Source organism: Pseudorca crassidens, chromosome 19, assembly GCF_039906515.1.
Source record: "Pseudorca crassidens isolate mPseCra1 chromosome 19, mPseCra1.hap1, whole genome shotgun sequence".
NCBI classification, from domain to species: domain Eukaryota; kingdom Metazoa; phylum Chordata; class Mammalia; order Artiodactyla; family Delphinidae; genus Pseudorca; species Pseudorca crassidens.
The window spans coordinates 47,188,297-47,205,203 of NC_090314.1; the positions used below are offsets into that span (position 1 = coordinate 47,188,297).

Here is a 16,907-nt window from a genome sequence, read left to right on the forward strand (position 1 = left end):
TCAAGGTGCGTGGCCTCCTTTCATAGAATTCTAGAGTTACGAACTATCAGTCTGGCCACCCCTCCCCTAATAGGGCAAATGAGTCCATATAGCTGAGCCCTGTCCAGTAGACTGAGGTTGGGCTCAGTTTACCTTCCGAATCCCCTGATTGAGGGTACCCAGGAGTCCTCAGGCGTCTGAAAATGGAACAATTTGGAAGTCTCTGACTCTCGGTCGAGTTCTCTGCAAAGACTCTTTTCCTCGGGGAGCTCCCAGTGTGAGGGGCAGCTCTTGCTCCCGGGAAGCCTCCTGTGTGACTGATGAAGCAGCACAGAGGAGGGGCAGGCTTTTCAGATAGACCTGAGTTCTTGGAAGCCCAGGGAAAACAGGCTAGGATGTTCAACCTCAAAACACCTGGATGTGCCTCAGGGTCACTCTTGCTTGCCTCTCCCTCTGGGCATACCCATCACCACTTCCCCACAGAACCACTCCTGAGTCCCCAGACAAGACCTGTCTTGGGATGAGATGCTTGCTCTTCATAGAATGCCCTACTTCATGCTACTCTGCCTGAAAATGCTTCGTCTTTCAGAGACAGCCAAGAAGTCACCTCCTGCATGAAACCTGTCCACAATTCTCAACTCCTAAGCAACTTGGCTCACAAGCTCCTACCAGGAGTTTCTTCACTTGCTTACTGTGGTTTGATGGCCTCGCTACACAGTACCTGAGTAGCAAGGATGACATTTTATTCACCATTGTGCCCTTCTATCCGATGTTTGCTAAGTGAAGAAGGGCCTGGGGTACTTCCCTGGTGGTCCAGTGGTTAAGACTCCCCGCTTCCACTGCAGGGGGCCAGGTTCGTTCCCTGGTTGGGGAACTGAGATCCCTTATGCTGTGTGGTGCAGCCAGAAAAAAAAAAAAAAAAAAAAAGGTTGGGGGAGAGGGTAAAAAAGGAGAGAGAGAAAAAAGAAATAAGGACCTGAATTAGGCTGAAGTTGTTGGAGATGAAAAGGAACCAAATCTAGCGTTCTTACGAAAAAAAAGGAATTCTGTGTTTGTGACAGAAAGAAAAATGGCACGGGGTCACACACAAAGACCTTCGCTTTAGCTGAAATTGCCACTCAATTGTCATGTGACCTTGGACAAGTCAATTTCTGAGATTTCTTATCTCTAAAATGGAGACAATAATCCCTACCTTGCCTAACTCACTGGGCTGTTGTGGTGGGGCAAATGGTTCTGTGTGTAAAAGAACGTTGTGCGGTGGAAAGCCGTTGCAATGTAATACACGGCAGCTGAGGAAGAAATAGTAAGAACAGTAAGAATAGAACGGGTCACTGTGCGTATGGCAAGTGGGAGAAACTGAGATTTCGGGGTGATTTTAGGCCTAAGTGAATTGGGCGGAGGGTTTGGGCTACTCCCGGCCCCTGTCCTTTGGGCGGGAGCTTGGAATCTGGAGAATTTTCACAAGGAGACTATGTCGCCGCCCCCCTCCACTCCGCCATGAATCTGTCCCACAGTTCTGGGCCAGAATCCCCCTGCCTCCATTTCTGGGCAAGGCTTCCTCCTTGCGGAAGCCTCTGGCTCTGCTTCCCTCCCGGTATTGCCCAGCGCCCACTGACAAGGAAGAGCCTCTGTGGCTGATTCCCCCTTCTCTCTCGACTAGCCAGGCTCGATTATTTCAACTCAGCATTAACTTCGAACCCCTCCCCCAACAAAGAGGCTCAGCAGCAGCCCTGGACTCTCCTGTCCGGGCTCAGGAAAATGTCCTGGTCGGTTCCCAACTGAAGAGACCAAGACGGCCCCAGAAGACCATTTTCTTCGATAGAAGCTGAGGCCCGGGGAGGGGGAGGAGGGGGCGAGGCCTTACAGGCCGGGTCTCGGGGGAGTCCAGGGCGCACACCCGGTGCTTCCCGGCCCAGGCGAGAGCCTCGGTCACGGCCCACCATTTTGCACTGGCCCCTGGGGCGGCGGTGGCCCAGAAGGACTACGCTGGGGCTGGGACTCGGCCACTTTCGGCCAAGGGTCCCGAGACCAGTCCGAAGGCGGACATCAACCGGGACTCGAACCTGCTTTCTCATTTTCCGAGGCCTAGTCCGAGGTTGCTGCCCTAACGCAGTCACACTGTCCCTTTAAGGCGGCACTTTTTATTCTTCATTTGTTTACTTCTTCATGCGCTTTTTTAAACAAAAATGTGTTCACAATATCCTTCCGCAAACGTCAATCCCAGTCACTAACCACACACCTTAAAGACATTCCTATAATTTTAAGAATCGAGAATTATTAGCCATGGGCCAATATCTCTCTTTACAGAATTAAATCCTCGTTTACACTTTAGGGACTACTTTTTAGGAGTAAACCATTCTTGCTTTAGCTAACAAGTGTTTATGACCTTCAGAACCTTTCCGCTGAGGACAGAATACAATAGTAGCCTTTAGGACGCACCTTTTCATAAAAATATTCTGTGCGGGCCCTCATAGGCCATCGAATCTTCTCGTATTCCTGAAGCAGAATGGTATGGTCCAGAACCCGCCCCATCTTCTCTGCGATCGGCCTTCCTTCCTCGGCGAGACATGTGCCTCTTGACCAATGGGCGCTCACGTTTCTCTAGCGAGGGATAAACGATGGAAGGAGGTGGCCTGGAAGACGCCCCCGACGCGCCCTGGGATTGGCTACGTCGCACGGCGCGAGAGGACGGCGGGCCTGAAAGATGGGAACTACGACTCCCAGCTTCCTGCGATGGGGACCCCGTTACGCATGCGCATGGGCGGGGCGGACCGTCTTCTATATAAAAGGGGCGCAGAGGGCTGGGAGGCAGCAGTTGGAAGTTGGCAGGTGGAGAGGCAGGTTGGGAGGGGAAGTTGGGGGAGGAGGCGGAAGAGGAGCTGTCGGAGGGGGGAGGAGGGAGGGAGGAAAAAGAGGAGGAGGCGGAGGAGAACTGAGCTGAGCAGAGCATCGAGCCAAAGGGGAGATGAGTTTGTCTGTCCTCGGCTGAGGCTCCGGCCGGGCCTAGGGAAGTGGGAGCACGGGTTGGAGCGACACCCGTGGAAGTGGGAGGAGGAGGCTCTGGGACTTTAACCCCTTGTGGGCTCTGCGGCAGGGGATTTAACCCTTTGTGGATCCGGCCCCTCGGAGTCAGCGTCATCGGGTAGTTTTAACCCCTTCGGGGCTGGGTTTAGCCCGTTGGATTTAACCTAATCTCCTTGCCCACCAACTCCTTGATCGCGGGGGCGCTCTGCGGGGAGGCTTGAGGCCCACCCCCCCCTGCACAACACCTACTGTTCCTGCTGCTGCACCCCCTTGGACCCGCTAGCCGGCCGCGCTGTGGGCCCTTAACCCTTTACTGACTTGAGCGCCCCCAAATTGCAACTGGAGTTTGCTGACAGAAGGACTGGCTGAAGGCATCACTGCAGGAATTACAGACCGAAGAGGACTGTGCTGGACATTTTTGAAAGAAAAGAAAACCCTTTTTTCCTTAAGGACTTACAGCCAAAATTCTTCAAACTCCGAGAAGAGGATTCTATTAGCAATGGCCGAGCCACTCTTGTCAGAGTATCAGCACCAGCCTCAAACTAGCAACTGTACAGGTGCTGCTGCTGTCCATGAAGAGCCGAACTCTGATCGCCCCCCAGGCGCGGAGGAGCGGGTGCCCGAGGAGGACAGTAGGTGGCAATCGAGAGCGTCCCCCCAGTCGGGTGGCTCTCCGGGGCTGGGCGGGGAAGGGAGCCTGGAGCTCCAGCCGCCTCCCGTGCAGACCCAGGTCTGCCCAGAATCCAGCTGTCCGGAAGCGGGTGAGAAGGGCCAGAATGGGGACGACTTGTCCGCTGGCGGTTCCCCCCAGCCGGCGGCGGGAGGGGAACAGAGGCCGAAGGCCAACAAGTTGGGAGCTTCTACCGCAGGGGGCGAGGAGGCGTGGGGACAGCAGCAGAGACAGCTGGGCAAGAAAAAACATAGGAGACGCCCCTCGAAGAAGAAGCGGCATTGGAAACCGTACTACACGCTGACCTGGGAGGAGAAGAAAAAGTTCGATGAGAAACAGAGCCTGCGAGCTTCGAGGATTCGAGCCGAGATGTTCGCCAAGGGCCAGCCAGTGGCTCCCTATAACACCACGCAGTTCCTCATGGATGATCACGACCAGGAGGAGCCGGATCTTAAAACCGGCCTCTATCCCAAACGGGCCGCTGCCAAATCTGACGACACCAGCGATGAGGACTTTATGGAAGAAGCGGGCGAGGAGGATGGGGGCAGCGACGGGATGGGAGGAGACGGCAGCGAGTTTCTGCAGCGGGACTTCTCGGAGACCTACGAGCGGTACCACGCGGAGAGCCTGCAGAACATGAGCAAGCAGGAGCTCATCAAAGAGTACCTGGAGCTGGAGAAGTGCCTCTCGCGTATGGAGGACGAGAATAACCGGCTGCGGCTGGAAAGCAAGCGGCTGGGCGGCGACGACGCGCGGGTCCGGGAGCTGGAGCTGGAGCTAGACCGGCTGCGCGCCGAGAACCTCCAGCTGCTGACGGAGAACGAACTGCACCGGCAGCAGGAGCGAGCACCGCTGTCCAAGTTTGGAGACTAGACTGAAACTTTTGGGGGGGGAGGGGGGCAAAGGGGACTTTTTACAGTGACGGAATGTAACATTATATACATGTGTATATAAGACAGTGGACCTTTTTATGACACATAATCAGAAAAGAAATCCCCCCTGGCTTTGGTTGGTTTGGTAAATTTAGCTATGATGTAGCTTGTGTGCTTTCTCCTGTTCTTTAATTATGTGAAACTGAAGGGTTGCTTTTCTTGTTTTCCTTTTTAGGAGTTTTTTTCTTTTTTAATGTGTAATTTGACCAAGTTATAAAGCATTTTTCTGTTAAAAATCCCCTCCTTAAATGGAGCTATAAGGTGGCCAAATCTGAGAACCATTCAATTCATTCTAGTTATAATAAATTTAATATTTGTACATGTAATGTAGCTTCAGTGTGATTTCTAGAGCTAATTGAGAATAGTACTGACTTACGTGATTGCGTTTTTGGGGGGGTAAAGGAATCATCTAATTTGTCCATTTTCAAAAAACAATCTTTAATGGGAGAATTTTCAATTTGCCCAGTTTTCCCTTGAATGGGTTTTAGTGTGCTACAATATACAGTTCCGGCAAAATATAAAGATTTAATTATCTTCAGTACTTAAGTGTGCTTGTTTTCTAGTGCCTTGGTTTTCTTTCTTGATGCTGGAGAAATAAACCAGTGTTGGGTGTTTGGGGAGTAGAAAGTAACTACAATCAGCAGCTTAAAATTTTAATTCTGCTTCTCAATAGCCGTTCAAAAGTCTATTAACAAAAACGTGAGCCTAATTTGGCAGTTTGTCAGGTTCGACAACTGACAGCCTCATTTCATTCCTACAAGTGTGGTTTTAGTCATTCCCCTCTCCTCCCAATAAGGCTGGAAGTTGTTCTTGGATGCCTGGAAAAGGCTCTTCGTAAACCTCTTGCTTTCTTAGTGCAAGCAATGGCTGGATGGACTTGTGAGGCAGCTCTTTATGTTAAAATATTCAGAGGTAGAGAATATTATATTTATAGAGGAAATGGCCATTTGGGGCATTCCAAGGACTTAACCCTAATTGTCCAATACTTAGGTGCTCCCTATACCAAAAAAAAAAAAAAAAAAAAAGGAATAGAAGCTGTCCACCTTTCCATGAGAGTCAAACTAAAATTAGAAATGCCCCCTCACTGCAAACCAAATGTAAAGCTTCTGGTTAAGGAGCTAAATTAAGTCCTTAGGGGCCAAGTGGGAACCATGCACCTTCCCTATACAGCCGCTATTCTCCTCAATCTCCTAAACTACTGATAGCTGCTTAGTCCTTGAGTAGTTCTGCTCTTGAAAATGCAGGGAGGCCCTGAGAATTAATTTCTGCCCCCAAATCAAAATAGTAAGAAATTGTAAGATTGTTCCCTCCTGTCACCATGATTAACCCAGCCCATCTTTACCTGCCCTGTGTCAGTGTTTCCCTAGAGCAACTGCATTGTTCAAATCACTAGCACAGGGGTTCCTTCACATGGGGCCTTAGAAACCATAGGGGGCCTTGGGCTCCATGAACCCCATGCAATTTTATGTAGACTTGTATTATGTGTACATTTTTCTGGGGCGAGGGTTCGAGAGAACATGAAGTTATCAAACTCCCTGAAGGTTAAGAACCCTTGGGAAAAAACCTCCCATTGGGAAGCTTGCTTTTGCAGCTAAATGAAGTAGTGGAGGTGGTGGGTATGTCAAGAGTGAAATGCACCTTATGCATGAGAAGCAACACAAATCCATGAATCAAGGGAAATTATGGCAGTTAAGCCTGACTCAGGGCCTTCAAAGCTGGACTGAGCTGGCCCTATTCTGGCAGATGGTCCACTGGAGACGATGTATGATCAGCTTTTCCTTTGGCCTAAAAATTACATTAAAAGTCTATTTTGAAATAGTTTTTGTGTTTTTAATTTTCCTTCTGCCATGACGTCATGCAGCAGTCCCAGAAGCAGCAACACTGCCCTCTGCCTTTACAGTGCACAGCAGAAGCCTCATTTTGACTGAACTATATAGGATGCAGCAGTGATGACCTCTGATTTCAGAAACTCTTCTTACTTAACAAGATGAATTTAAATATAACCATCTTGTTTCCCCGACTATTAGTCTTAGAAAGACTCTTAGTGCATTTATCATCAGGAAAAAAGTGTAAGTTTTAGGAGACATTCAATCCAGTCTTAAAAATATATATAAATATTTAGCTTTAAGTAACTGTCATAAATTACTTTGATTTACCTTGAGATATGCAACTTTGTCTGAAGTTTGCTTTCAAAGGCACCGACATTTTACTGCATTTATTGCATTTATGCTCTTAGAATGATGAGATTTGTGCAAAATTTCAGTTTTCTATCACCACTTTCTACATTGAAACACCTAACATATTGCTCTAAGGGCAGAGAGAAAAGACTCTGAACTACCTATACTAACGGGATCACGACAACTGATCCTCAAGTCCACTCTAGCCTTTCACTAAAGGCTTTTCTGCTAAACATTGTAAATGAGCTGCTCCAAAGATCATGCTTACACATTAGCAATTTCAGTTCTCTTTCTTATACTGGGGCCTGGATATCCAGCCAGGGCAAAGCACTTCCCAAATTTTGGAGACAGCTGGCTGGACTGCTTAATCCTCCTCTGAGTAAGGAAAACTTTTCTTGGGCCAGCCTATAACCTAAAGTGACCCTCAAGAGACAGAGCCCTTTAGATTTCAGTTTGCAGGGGAACAAGCCAAGGAGCTCCAGATTGGTTTAGTTCTGAAAAATGGACTAGGTATCTAAAGAGAGGAAACATTATAAAATTAGACCAGACTAGGAGTCAAAAACCAGGTTCCTAGTTATACCTTTGACAAATACTAGCGGTACAACCCTGGACGCATCTCTTATTAAACTCTCTAAGCCTAATTCTTCATCAGCAAAATGGGGCCGTGCCTACTTCACATAACTGCTGTTAAGGATTAAAGGAGACAGCATGAAAATAGGCTATCCAAAAGTAAGGTACCATTGGTATCATTATTGGTTCTTTTTAAGACCAGAGCAGTTGCCCATTTGATCAGTATTTTAATTTTCACTTTGTTCAGAGTAAAATAAAAATCCTTTGCTTGGGGAAATATAAATAAATATACTTTAACCCAGTGACTTCAAAAGTGAGAGAAATCAAAGAGGGAATCTACAGAAATAAACAAAATCCACAACTAAATAGTCTACCTTCAGAAAACCAATGTTTAGTCAAATATTAGGTAATGTACTACAGGTGTCCCCCTGTCCACTTACACCACCAGAAAGGAAACAAGTATTCACAACAGTGTGACAGAAAAGCTGGCTAGAGTTAAATAGCACTGTACTTGTACCTAAGTACACCTGAGTTTGTGAGTTCTTTTAAATGATTTTTCACATTTCTCAAGCAAGATTATTGGAATAAAATTCCACTATCCTTTCTCGTGTAAAGTGTAAATGGTTGTTGCTAGAAGTAAAAACTAATTTTTAAAAGAAAATGTCAAATTCAGGCCCTGAAGAGTGGGATCTGCTTACCAAAGGGTAATAGTCATACTCTGTAAGTAAGACAAAATATATGGTCTAGGTGGCAAAGATTCACGATTTGGCCAATTTCTGCCACTTGTCCTTGAATGCTGGAAAGCATACAACCTCATTTCATTTCTTGTTGAAAAAACAAAGGCTGGTTTCAGACAGATCAATAACACAGCTCTCACAAATCCTCCTGAATGAAGTTTTTCTTGGGCTTTACTTAGAGGCAGTCCAATTATGACAAATGATGTAACATGGGTAACAGCAGGAATAATCCTAGTAGTTTACTAACAAACTTCTGCACACCAACAAAATTCTTTCAAATGGTTGAGCTGGTACCAGGAACTGTTGGTAAGCCTCCTGAAACAGCTAGTGTGATTCTTTCCCTCAATACAGCACCAAGAGCAGTTACATCTGGCTTAGAATTTTCCAAAAAGAGCAAAAATTCAGAAGCGTATTGTAAACCCTCATCTGAAGGCATATTCTATTTGATACATCCACTGACTGTGTGTGAAATGTTAAAAAGCCCTGGATCTACGGTGATCAAAAAGGATATTCCTGAAGGAAAATGTAGGAAATGTAGAGTGTTCCATGCACAAGAATTTGAGAAAATGACAGCATCACTGCTCTCGTAAACTACCGAGTAGAATTTGTCCTAAACTCCAGAGCGTCAGAGAAGATTTGAAGTTCTGAAGTTGGCTTTAAGCACGCAATTCTGCATACCTGGATAACTCCAGGACAACTTTCAGTCAAAGGCAGAAGACCAACCAGAGGATGGAGGGGAATGTCTAGGAGGTTAGTTCTACCCTCCTCTCTGGGTCTTACTAAAAGTGCATTTAAAAGAGCAAACATTTGAATTTAAAAAGAGAAAAGACAAAGAGGATGGTGAGGGCTAAACAAAGTAAAAAACTAACTGGAAATCAAATAGTTCAGAAGCAAGTATCTTCATCCTGAAGAGGAGGACTGCTGCAAAGAACTACTCCTACCTCTGTCAATGAATGCTGCTCACGCATAGCCACTACTCCCAGGAGGTGGCCATCAGGCAGACGTAAAACATCCAGGACTTGCGGTAACAACTGCTTGGTACCCTGAGACTGACCCTCGTTCAACCTATTTGGATGGCCCATGGCAACCAAGGCCACACTTTGGTAAGGTAGGCCTCCCAAATGCCCTAAATAACCTTTGAAGCAGAAGTCCTAAAGTTTCCAAGTAACGAAGTTAGAGCAAGTAAATGTTTACATGGCCACTGAAGAGTAGTTACTCAAGGTATTTATGAGGGAGGCTGCATTGATACCATTTTCAAATTAGGAAACTGAGGCATATAGGGTTTGTCATAAACCACAGAGCAACTCATCTGAAAGAGGAGAGCTGAGGAGGAAGTTGAAGGTCTAGTCGAAAGTTAGACAACAATAGACTCAGCAACAAAACGGCCAGTTTGGCCTCATCTTCAGGATTTGGCCTCTAGCCAAGCCAACCAAATCTGTGGTAGCACACACAGAAATAGAACCTGGGAGTTCCTAACTTCCAGTGCTGTGTTTTGCTCAGTAGATAACCAAGGGACCATTAAATGAACTGATTTTACTCCCAACTTCTCTTATCAAGGAAAGGAAAAGCTTATGGGTCAACCTTAAATATGATAAACTTTCATCTTTAAAAACAAGTACCAAATTTCTGCACCTGGTACAGTAGTATTCTCCACTTAGTAGCTTCCAAAGGTTTAACTATAGATTACTTCACAATGGAGGATAAATCACAGTCTGAGATCCTCCGCCATTAAATTCTTGACAGAGGAACCACAAAGATAGTCTTTAAAGCCCCTTTCAGCTGTAACTATTTAACTCCTACCAAGTTAGTGTCAGCTTTTCCTAACTGGCATATTCTCTTGATCTGAACAACAGTGTGAAGTGAACATGACATAAGCCAAGTCAACCCACAGCATGAATCAAGTGTCCTGAAGCTTTATTTAGGATAAGTGGTTCAAATTTTAGATTAACCTGAGTCAAAGGTGATCGTATTTTTGCAATCCAGTTCTAAGACTTTCTCTGAGAACATATGGGGGGCAAAGGGAGAAAACAGTTAAAGCTATGGAACTGTCACTCTTACAACTTAAAAAAAAAAAAATCACTTTATTAATAGGAGGAACAGGGCTTCAGTTCTGAAGAAACTTTGCTATTAAGGCCAAATGCTTCGGAACGATTTGACCATCTGTAATCAGCAATGAGACGCATCACAAGGTACCCTCTAAGATAAAGCTCACCGCCCAGTCACTCTCCTAATTCCGAGTCTACCTAGGCATAATTTCAACTGACCTTTTAGCAACAACATTAAGCTACCCCTGACCTATGAATCTCTCTGAATTTAGATTTCAAGCAGTAAGAAACAAAATGGTTTCATCTGCAATTCAAGAAAAGAATTTCACATCAAACTTCAATCCTTAAGAAGCTGCTACAGCTATACGGTTGAGTGTTTATTTTCTCAAAGTAGGTTTCCCCTGCTCCCCCAAACGCCACATATATGAAGTAGCTCAAAATTGCAATTTCTATTTTGGTGGCCATCTGGGATCCACAGAAGTGACTTTCAATTACTTGTTATTTCAAAATAGAGATTCCCTAGTAACAATGCACCAGTGGCAAAATACTCCCCCATTTTGTTTCGTCTGTGGGAGAAAAGTTCTTTAAACTGGAAAGAATTTGTAGCCTTATAAAGACTACGTTGGACTTAGTTCGTTTTTTCCTTTAGGAGGGCGGCCATCTCCAAAAGTTTTGGTAAAAGTTATGGCTCAGATTTCAAAATGCAAACAGATGTTCCTGAAGCATCCGAAATGGGCCACTCCATGTTTATTCCCAGAACCGTGGCGACTCCAAGTTGTTTTGTGTCCCAACTCTGCAAAGGGCAAAAGCGCAAACCCCTTTGGTGTAAACTTTCAAGAGACGTGGAACAGCACACTTTTGGAGTTTCCCAAAGCGGCTGGCGACGTGCGAGGTCAGGTCGTTCAGAGAATCGGGGCTGGACAGGAGAGATCTCGAGGGCAAGAGCGCTCAGAGATTTCCACGTGCCCCGATCTAGCTGGTCCCTGGGGAGAATTAGTGGTTGCTACAGTAGGAAGAAGGCTGTTCCTGATCACAGCCCTGGCCGCGGGATGGCCTTGGTGTACGGGGGGAGATGGTGGGTGCACCTGGCTCTCTGCCCTCGGAGTCTCCAGCTGACTGCCACGCCAGAGGAACGCGCAGTCGGAGCTGCGACCTCCACCCGCCCCCGCGGCGCCCATCGAAGTGGGGGTTCCCGCTACGCCGGGCCTCGCCGCTATACCCAGGCCGCATGGGGGTGGGGAAAGAACTTAGCGGAGCTCGGCATCGGGATCTGCGCCCCCGTGGAAAGAGCAAAGGAGAGTCATTTCACCCGGTCTCTACTCAGCTGGGGTCTCGGGAAATACGCGGTAATTACCCAAGAACCCCGCCCTCTGTGAGAGGCGAGGCTGCGGGGCTGCCGGGATGGTTTGAGGACCGGGCCCGGCCAGAGAGACTCCAACCTTCACCCCCCCGGCGGTCCCCGGTCCCACCCCCCGCCGTCTCCCGGCGCCGCCACTTCAGGCAGCCCACTCGGCCCGGCCTCTCCCCGCGCCCGGACCACCCCCCATGGGGTGCTCTCACTGCGCAGCGAGTCCCTCCGCTGCCTCCTCCCAGCCCAAAATGGCGGCGGCGGCCACCGATCCTTCTCGTCGCCTTCCTCTAGGGCCGAGGATCCCTCCGCGTCCAAGCCCCTCCCCTCTCAGCCGGATCTGTTTTCTGCCCAGTAAAGATTAACGCCATCAATGAACTCTTTAATTGAGCTCGGAGAGGCGGTTGGATTGTGCTTCCGCACAGCTAATCGTTGACGAAAAAGGGAATATTGGCAGGCGAGTGGACCAATCAAAGGGGCATCGGTGAGCGCGGGACGCCATTCGCGCAAGGGTAGATGGGTTTTAGAGTTTTCTGTGTGTCTGTTGAAATTACAGGATCTTGATCCGCCTTCCCTAGCTAGAAGAACTACAATCCCCAGCAGGCACCGCGCTGCCAGGACGGGGTGGGGGGCCTTCCCCCAACCTCAGTGCCTGAGCGGCTTGACCAGAGCTGCAGCAACTGCAGCAAGAGGTAGGGCTGAGCCGTTGGGAATTGCAGACAGGCGGTCGCACAGAAAGACACACAGATGTAGTCCTGTGCATAGCCCCTGACAGCAAATAGGTCAGTTCCGCCTTTGCAAAATCTCCTTCCCGGATCATTTCCCCTCTTCCAAGGAATCCTTCCTTATCCCTGTTGGGTTTCCCTCCCAGCTGCCTGTAGTGCGAAGACTTCTTACCCTTTCCTCCGTTTCCCACCCTGAGAAGAAGGAGGGAGGCAGGCCAGGCCCTGTAGGTGAAAAGGCCTCAGCCCCAGGCTGGGCCCAGTCGTGTGTTTTGAGGTGATGACTTCTGGAGCCCAGCCTGGGGAGGAGGTGGGGGCCTGCAGTCAAGGTTGGGGCCGCTGGAGGCAGTGGGGAAAGGACTCCTCCTCGGGCTTGTCGGAGCCGCCGACCCACTCCACTCCCAGCCTGTCCAGGTCATTGCTGTGTCTTCGCCTCCCCAGGCAGTCTTTTCCCCTCTTTGGTTGCTGGGGGAACAAAGCTGAGGCCTAGCTTCCTAACTGCCAGCCTGCCTCAGTGAGTTTCAGGAGAAGAGTATAGGATGTAAGCCCTGGCCTGGGGCCTGAGGAACAGGACTGGGGAGATGGCCCCTTGATCTCCATTTGACCCCTTGCTGGCGTTAGGTGTGAAAACAAGGCTGGAGGCGGCCCTTCATTTGAAAATGAGGGTGTGCAGGTCTGGTGCTAGAAAATGGCCGCCGCCGGCTTGGTAAAAATTTGCTGGGTAGCCAGAGTCTTCCTGAAGATTCTCCCTCGGGACTTAGGTTTCCGTTATTTAAAGCAGGCGTCACTAGTTAAAAGGCATCTGCTGAAAGATTTGGAACAGAAGAAGGTGGCTACTCCAAACCAGACCAACTGTTAGCACAGAGTCACCAGCAGCCCTGGAGGAGGCCAAGGTAAGCCCCATTCTCCCAACCACCTGAGTGCCCTGCGCATGGGCCCTGCCAACTGGGATCCCGGCTTCTTGTCTCAGATGTGTTAGTGGATTTGGAAAACCAGTATTTTTAAATGAGTCCCCACTACGCGCTGAGCAATATGGCAGATTTAATTCTGCGCTATCTCATGAAATCCTAGTAGCCATTCAGGGTAGAAATTACTATTTCCATTTCAAAGAAGCTGATGTTCTGAGAGCTGACATGCCTTTTCTAGAATCATGCAGCCAGCAAGCAGAAGACCCAGGGTTTAAACTTAGCGTCTTAAACACTGCCTTGCATTTTGTCTAGGCTGTGAACCAAGTCTGAAGCAGGGAGAAGAGTTTGAGCCATCGGTTCATAATTTAGGATGGAGGTTAGGGGGTAGGAAATCACCCAGGAGAGAGGGGAGAGACAGATTGTATCAGAGAACATCTAATGCATGCCCTCAGAGAACGTCACCTTCTGATCTGGCAACAGGAGCCCAAACCCTCCCACCCTATGCTCTCTCTCACCGGCCCCCACCTTGCCCATTCTTCTCCCCTAGTCCACAGCTCCCTGTAGGTAAGAAGGGAACTCTAGTCCTCTGATCCACCCTACCTAGCGACTTCCAGTAAATTTTTCAGATTTATTTAATTTGGAGTTCATGGCATGTCAGGGCCTGACGGTTCAGAGAGGGCAGATGACTCACCCGGGATCACACAGCTTATCTGCAATAGTGGTGATGGTGGAAAGGGGACAAGCCTTCAGGAGGGAGACAGCATGTGGGGCTGAGGGGCAGGGCTGGCTTGGGTGGGGGGCTGGGAACGGGTGAATGACTGTGCGCACCGAAGCAAGCCCCCTTGCCTCGGACTTCCAGTGGCCTTGCCTCTTCCTGGGTGGGGCAGAAGGTCTTCTCAGTTGGCCCAAGACACTGGTGGTGACAAGGCCTGTCACTCTTGATTGTATTGTTACTTTATGACATTCTCCCTGCAGGTAAAGTAACAATACAACACAACAAACAACACACACGTACACACACTCCAACGTACCCCATCCCAAATTATGAAGAGAACTTTGGGGTCTCCAAAACGCACGTTAACACACCTCCAGCTCTTAAACAGGGCTGCGTGCACCCCCCAGTACACCCCCTACACGCGTGTAGACTCTTAAACAGGGCTGCATGCACCCCCCAGTACACTCCCTACACTCGTGTAGACCCATGCTCAGATGTCTCCGAACGGTGTTGAACATTATAAAACACTGTGCCAGTGGTGGTGGTTATTATTAGAATTCACCAAACCACAAACTTCCAGCAATTCATTCTCCTCCCCCAGACTCAGTACTTCCACCCTCACCACGGCAGAGATAAACAGATGCCCTGAACACACGCACGCTTGACAGAATCCTTTCCGCCTCTTAGATAAGGTGTAGAATTCTCTGGGCTACAGACTGGAGATTGGTCCTTCCTCTCCCTAGTGCTTTCCTGCCCCTCATGTAGAAGAGTGATACCAACTTGCCTGGAATAAATACACTCCATTCACCCTAGAATGACAGAAGCGAGAGTGTCATGTTCCAATATCTTTTGGATCCCCCCCCCCCACTTCTGGGCTTATGTCATTTAACATATATTTATTGAACACTCACCTTGGGCCATGCTTAGCGACACAGTGGTGAGCTGAACAGACACGACACATTCTTCTAGGAGAAAGACAAGTGGTAAATGGTAATGTGCTAAATGCTAAGTGGGACATTAACTGTCACATGACAGGGAGTCACCGGGAAGGGGAATGGGGGCTACTTAGATAGGGTGGTCAGGGAGGGCCTCTCTGAAGAGCTGACATTGGAACTTAACCCTAAAGGATGAAAAAGAATCAGTTATGCAAGTAGCTGGAAGCAGGATTGGCAACATGATTTGTGGGGTCAGTGCAAAGGGCTCTTGATTCAAAAATTACTAAGAAGTTCAAGACAATGACAGCAGAGCATTAAGCAAGGCGTGGGGCTTTTCTGAATGGGGGGCTCTGGGGGACTGTACAGGCCACTTGCAAGGAAACCAGCTCTGTCTGAAAGATAAGCTTTCTAGAAAGAGGGAAGAGCAAGCGCCGTTTGGGCTTCTGATCAACCAATAATATATCAGGAGCCGCTTCCCATCCCATTTCAAAGAGTATTTATTGAATGTCTGCTCTGTGCCAGGTGCTGTTTCAGGCATTGAAATTACAGAGTGAAATACACAGGCAAGATTCTGGCTCTCACCATGAGTTTGCTTGGGGAGGGTTGGGGGACAGACAGCAGACAGGTAAGCCCAGAGACAGACAAATGGTTGTAGAAGGTGCGAGGCTAGAGAGGGACCAAGTGAGCTGGGTGTAGGCAGGTCGGCTTCAGGCTGGATGAACAGAAGATTGTACCATGGGACGGGCCATCTGTGATCTGTCCTCCATTTTCCTCTCTCTTTAGACCTCTCGTGTTCCTGGGAGCCCCAAAACATCCCCCGAGCCTCATGACCCTGGAGGTTCCCTGCCCCTGACACCCCGGATGGAGAGCCACTCAGAGGAGGAAGATCCTCCCGGCAGTGGCCTAGGCTGGAACGGTAGGGGTCCCCGGGCCCAGAGCCCAGGGCGCTGCTCAGTGGAGGCCGTACTGGCACGGAAGAAGCACCGCCGGCGGCCTTCAAAGCGCAAGCGGCACTGGCGGCCCTACCTGGAGCTGAGCTGGGCCGAGAAGCAACAGCGGGATGAGAGGCAGAGCCAGCGGGCCTCCCGGGTCCGAGAGGAGATGTTCGCCAAAGGCCAGCCCGTGGCGCCCTACAATACCACCCAGTTCCTGATGAACGACAGAGACCCCGAGGAGCCCAACCTGGATGTGCCCCAAGGGGCCTCCCACCCAGGCTCCAGTGGGGAGAGTGAGGCCGGGGACAGCGACTCGAGGGGCCGAGCCCATGGGGAGTTCCAGCAGAGGGATTTCTCCGAGGCCTATGAGCGCTACCACACTGAGAGCCTGCAGGGCCGTAGCAAGCAGGAGCTGGTGCGCGACTACCTGGATCTGGAGCGGCGGCTGTCGCAGGCCGAGGAGGAGACGAGGAGGCTGCAGCAGCTGCGGGGCTGCACCAGCCAGCAGCCCTGTCGCCAGGTGGAGGAGCTGGCCGCCGAGGTAGAGAGGCTCCGGACGGAGAACCAGCGGCTTCGGCAGGAGAATGAGATGTGGAACCGAGAAGGTGGCCGCCGTGGTGGGGAGCGGGGCACCTAGGGGTGCCCCCCCATCCAGGCTGACCCAAGGAGAAGGTCCCGTTTTGTACACACTCAGGCCAGCCGAGTCTCAAGGAGGCAGGTCTCAGCACCTCTGCGCCCCCTGAGAACAGCTAATTTAGGTTCCGGCTTCCATCTTGTCATTTCCACAGTTTGTTCTTTGATGTCATCTTATTTTTCACAAAGGAATTAAATGATTTTGGTGAGATCACTTGGGAGTGGCTAGCATTGATTTCACTAGGGCTGCTCTGAGAATCAAAGCACTTCCATCGCAGAGAGGCCTGGGGCTGCCCCCAGCCTGGGAGGACAGCAGACCCCTGCATCGGGGGCTTCTCAGCGTCTCCAGAGTGCCTGAAATCTGCTCCACGTATCTGGGGGCCATCAGACTGCTCTGAAGGTTTTAGAGAGGGGAAGGCAGAGGCGGGAGGGGTCTCAGTCAGGAGTCACCAGGTTCAGCCAGAGCCTGACTTAAGATGCAAGATCGCTGTGAGGACCTGGGAACTCCCCCGGGAGGGGAGAGGGCTAGGCCCAAGTACAGGGGTTTCTTCAGGGTTTGTTCCCAGGCTCCCTGTAT

The 16,907-nt window shown here is 49.5% G+C and overlaps 2 protein-coding genes across 2 annotated transcripts; both read left to right on the forward strand.

Annotated features, from left to right (window-relative positions):
* Positions 1-2,811: 2,811 nt before the first annotated feature.
* Positions 2,812-5,146, forward strand: HEXIM1 (HEXIM P-TEFb complex subunit 1). The gene has a single exon (XM_067714160.1). The coding sequence runs from the start codon at positions 3,503-3,505 to the stop codon at positions 4,544-4,546; it is 1,044 nt and encodes a 347-aa protein (XP_067570261.1). The 5' UTR covers positions 2,812-3,502; the 3' UTR covers positions 4,547-5,146.
* Positions 5,147-12,892: 7,746 nt separating this feature from the next.
* HEXIM2 (HEXIM P-TEFb complex subunit 2) lies at positions 12,893-16,544 on the forward strand. The gene is given in 3 exon segments (XM_067714226.1): positions 12,893-13,060; positions 13,062-13,097; positions 15,546-16,544. Coding segments are annotated over 3 exon segments (993 nt in total). The 3' UTR covers positions 16,335-16,544.
* The last annotated feature ends 363 nt before the right edge of the window (positions 16,545-16,907 follow it).